The 2,500-nt window shown below is 32.8% G+C and overlaps 1 protein-coding gene across 1 annotated transcript in view; it reads right to left on the bottom strand.

Annotated features, from left to right (window-relative positions):
- The window catches only part of LOC311354672 (serine/threonine-protein kinase 10-like), a 28,870-nt gene that overhangs the window by 6,376 nt on the left and 19,994 nt on the right, over positions 1 to 2,500 (bottom strand). The window contains exon 10 of the mRNA XM_084474491.1: positions 1 to 53. This exon is cut by the window's left edge and continues 127 nt beyond it. Coding sequence (XP_084330617.1) covers positions 1 to 53 — 53 coding nt within the window. The remainder of the gene's footprint in view (positions 54 to 2,500) is intronic.

Genomic DNA, 2,500 nt, shown 5'->3' with positions numbered 1-2,500 from the left:
TTCTGGTGCTTCTCCAGGCTCTCCTGCTCCGCGTCAAAGTGCTTCTTCTTCGCCTGCCGAGGAGGAAGGGGAGGAGCCACGTCACCACCTGACAGGAAGTACTGACGTCTCCGCCTCTAGGCCTCTGACGGTATCCGGATACCCAGAGCTAACCGCGCGTGTGTGTGCGCGTGTGTGTGTGTTATAAAGCGCTTTGGATAAAAGTATTTCATTAATACACAGGATGAGATGTTATGTTATAAAGCACTTTGGATAAAAGTATTTCATTAATACACAGGATGAGATGTTATGTTGTAAAGCGCTTTGGATAAAAGTATTTCATTAATACACAGGATGAGATGTTATGTTGTAAAGCGCTTTGGATAAAAGTATTTCATTAATACACAGGATGAGATGTTATGTTGTAAAGCGCTTTGGATAAAAGTATTTCATTAATACACAGGATGAGATGTTATGTTGTAAAGCGCTTTGGATAAAAGTATTTCATTAATACACAGGATGAGATGTTATGTTGTAAAGCGCTTTGGATAAAAGTATTTCATTAATACACAGGATGAGATGTTATGTTGTAAAGCGCTTTGGATAAAAGTATTTCATTAATACACAGGATGAGATGTTATGTTGTAAAGCGCTTTGGATAAAAGTATTTCATTAATACACAGGATGAGATGTTATGTTGTAAAGCGCTTTGGATAAAAGTATTTCATTAATACACAGGATGAGATGTTATGTTGTAAAGCGCTTTGGATAAAAGTATTTCATTAATACACAGGATGAGATGTTATGTTGTAAAGCGCTTTGGATAAAAGTATTTCATTAATACACAGGATGAGATGTTATGTTGTAAAGCGCTTTGGATAAAAGTATTTCATTAATACACAGGATGAGATGTTATGTTGTAAAGCGCTTTGGATAAAAGTATTTCATTAATACACAGGATGAGATGTTATGTTGTAAAGCGCTTTGGATAAAAGTATTTCATTAATACACAGGATGAGATGTTATGTTGTAAAGCGCTTTGGATAAAAGTATTTCATTAATACACAGGATGAGATGTTATGTTGTAAAGCGCTTTGGATAAAAGTGTTTCATTAATACACAGGATGAGATGTTATGTTGTAAAGCGCTTTGGATGAAAGTATTTCATTAATACACAGGATGAGATGTTATGTTGTAAAGCGCTTTGGATAAAAGTATTTCATTAATACACAGGATGAGATGTTATGTTGTAAAGCGCTTTGGATAAAAGTATTTCATTAATACACAGGATGAGATGTTATGTTATAAAGCACTTTGGATAAAAGTATTTCATTAATACACAGGATGAGATGTTATGTTGTAAAGCGCTTTGGATAAAAGTATTTCATTAATACACAGGATGAGATGTTATGTTGTAAAGCGCTTTGGATAAAAGTATTTCATTAATACACAGGATGAGATGTTATGTTGTAAAGCGCTTTGGATAAAAGTATTTCATTAATACACAGGATGAGATGTTATGTTGTAAAGCGCTTTGGATAAAAGTATTTCATTAATACACAGGATGAGATGTTATGTTGTAAAGCGCTTTGGATAAAAGTATTTCATTAATACACAGGATGAGATGTTATGTTGTAAAGCGCTTTGGATAAAAGTATTTCATTAATACACAGGATGAGATGTTATGTTGTAAAGCGCTTTGGATAAAAGTATTTCATTAATACACAGGATGAGATGTTATGTTGTAAAGCGCTTTGGATAAAAGTATTTCATTAATACACAGGATGAGATGTTATGTTGTAAAGCGCTTTGGATAAAAGTATTTCATTAATACACAGGATGAGATGTTATGTTGTAAAGCGCTTTGGATAAAAGTATTTCATTAATACACAGGATGAGATGTTATGTTGTAAAGCGCTTTGGATAAAAGTATTTCATTAATACACAGGATGAGATGTTATGTTGTAAAGCGCTTTGGATAAAAGTATTTCATTAATACACAGGATGAGATGTTATGTTGTAAAGCGCTTTGGATAAAAGTATTTCATTAATACACAGGATGAGATGTTATGTTGTAAAGCGCTTTGGATAAAAGTATTTCATTAATACACAGGATCAGATGTTATGTTGTAAAGCGCTTTGGATAAAAGTATTTCATTAATACACAGGATGAGATGTTATGTTGTAAAGCGCTTTGGATAAAAGTATTTCATTAATACACAGGATGAGATGTTATGTTGTAAAGCGCTTTGGATAAAAGTATTTCATTAATACACAGGATGAGATGTTATGTTGTAAAGCGCTTTGGATAAAAGTATTTCATTAATACACAGGATGAGATGTTATGTTGTAAAGCGCTTTGGATAAAAGTATTTCATTAATACACAGGATCAGATGTTATGTTGTAAAGCGCTTTGGATAAAAGTATTTCATTAATACACAGGATGAGATGTTATGTTATAAAGCACTTTGGATAAAAGTATTTCATTAATACACAGGATGAGATGTTATGTTATAAAGC

Source organism: Micromesistius poutassou, assembly GCF_964030765.1.
Source record: "Micromesistius poutassou genome assembly, chromosome: 10".
NCBI classification, from domain to species: Eukaryota; Metazoa; Chordata; class Actinopteri; order Gadiformes; family Gadidae; genus Micromesistius; species Micromesistius poutassou.
This window is presented reverse-complemented; position numbering and strand designations above follow the sequence as displayed.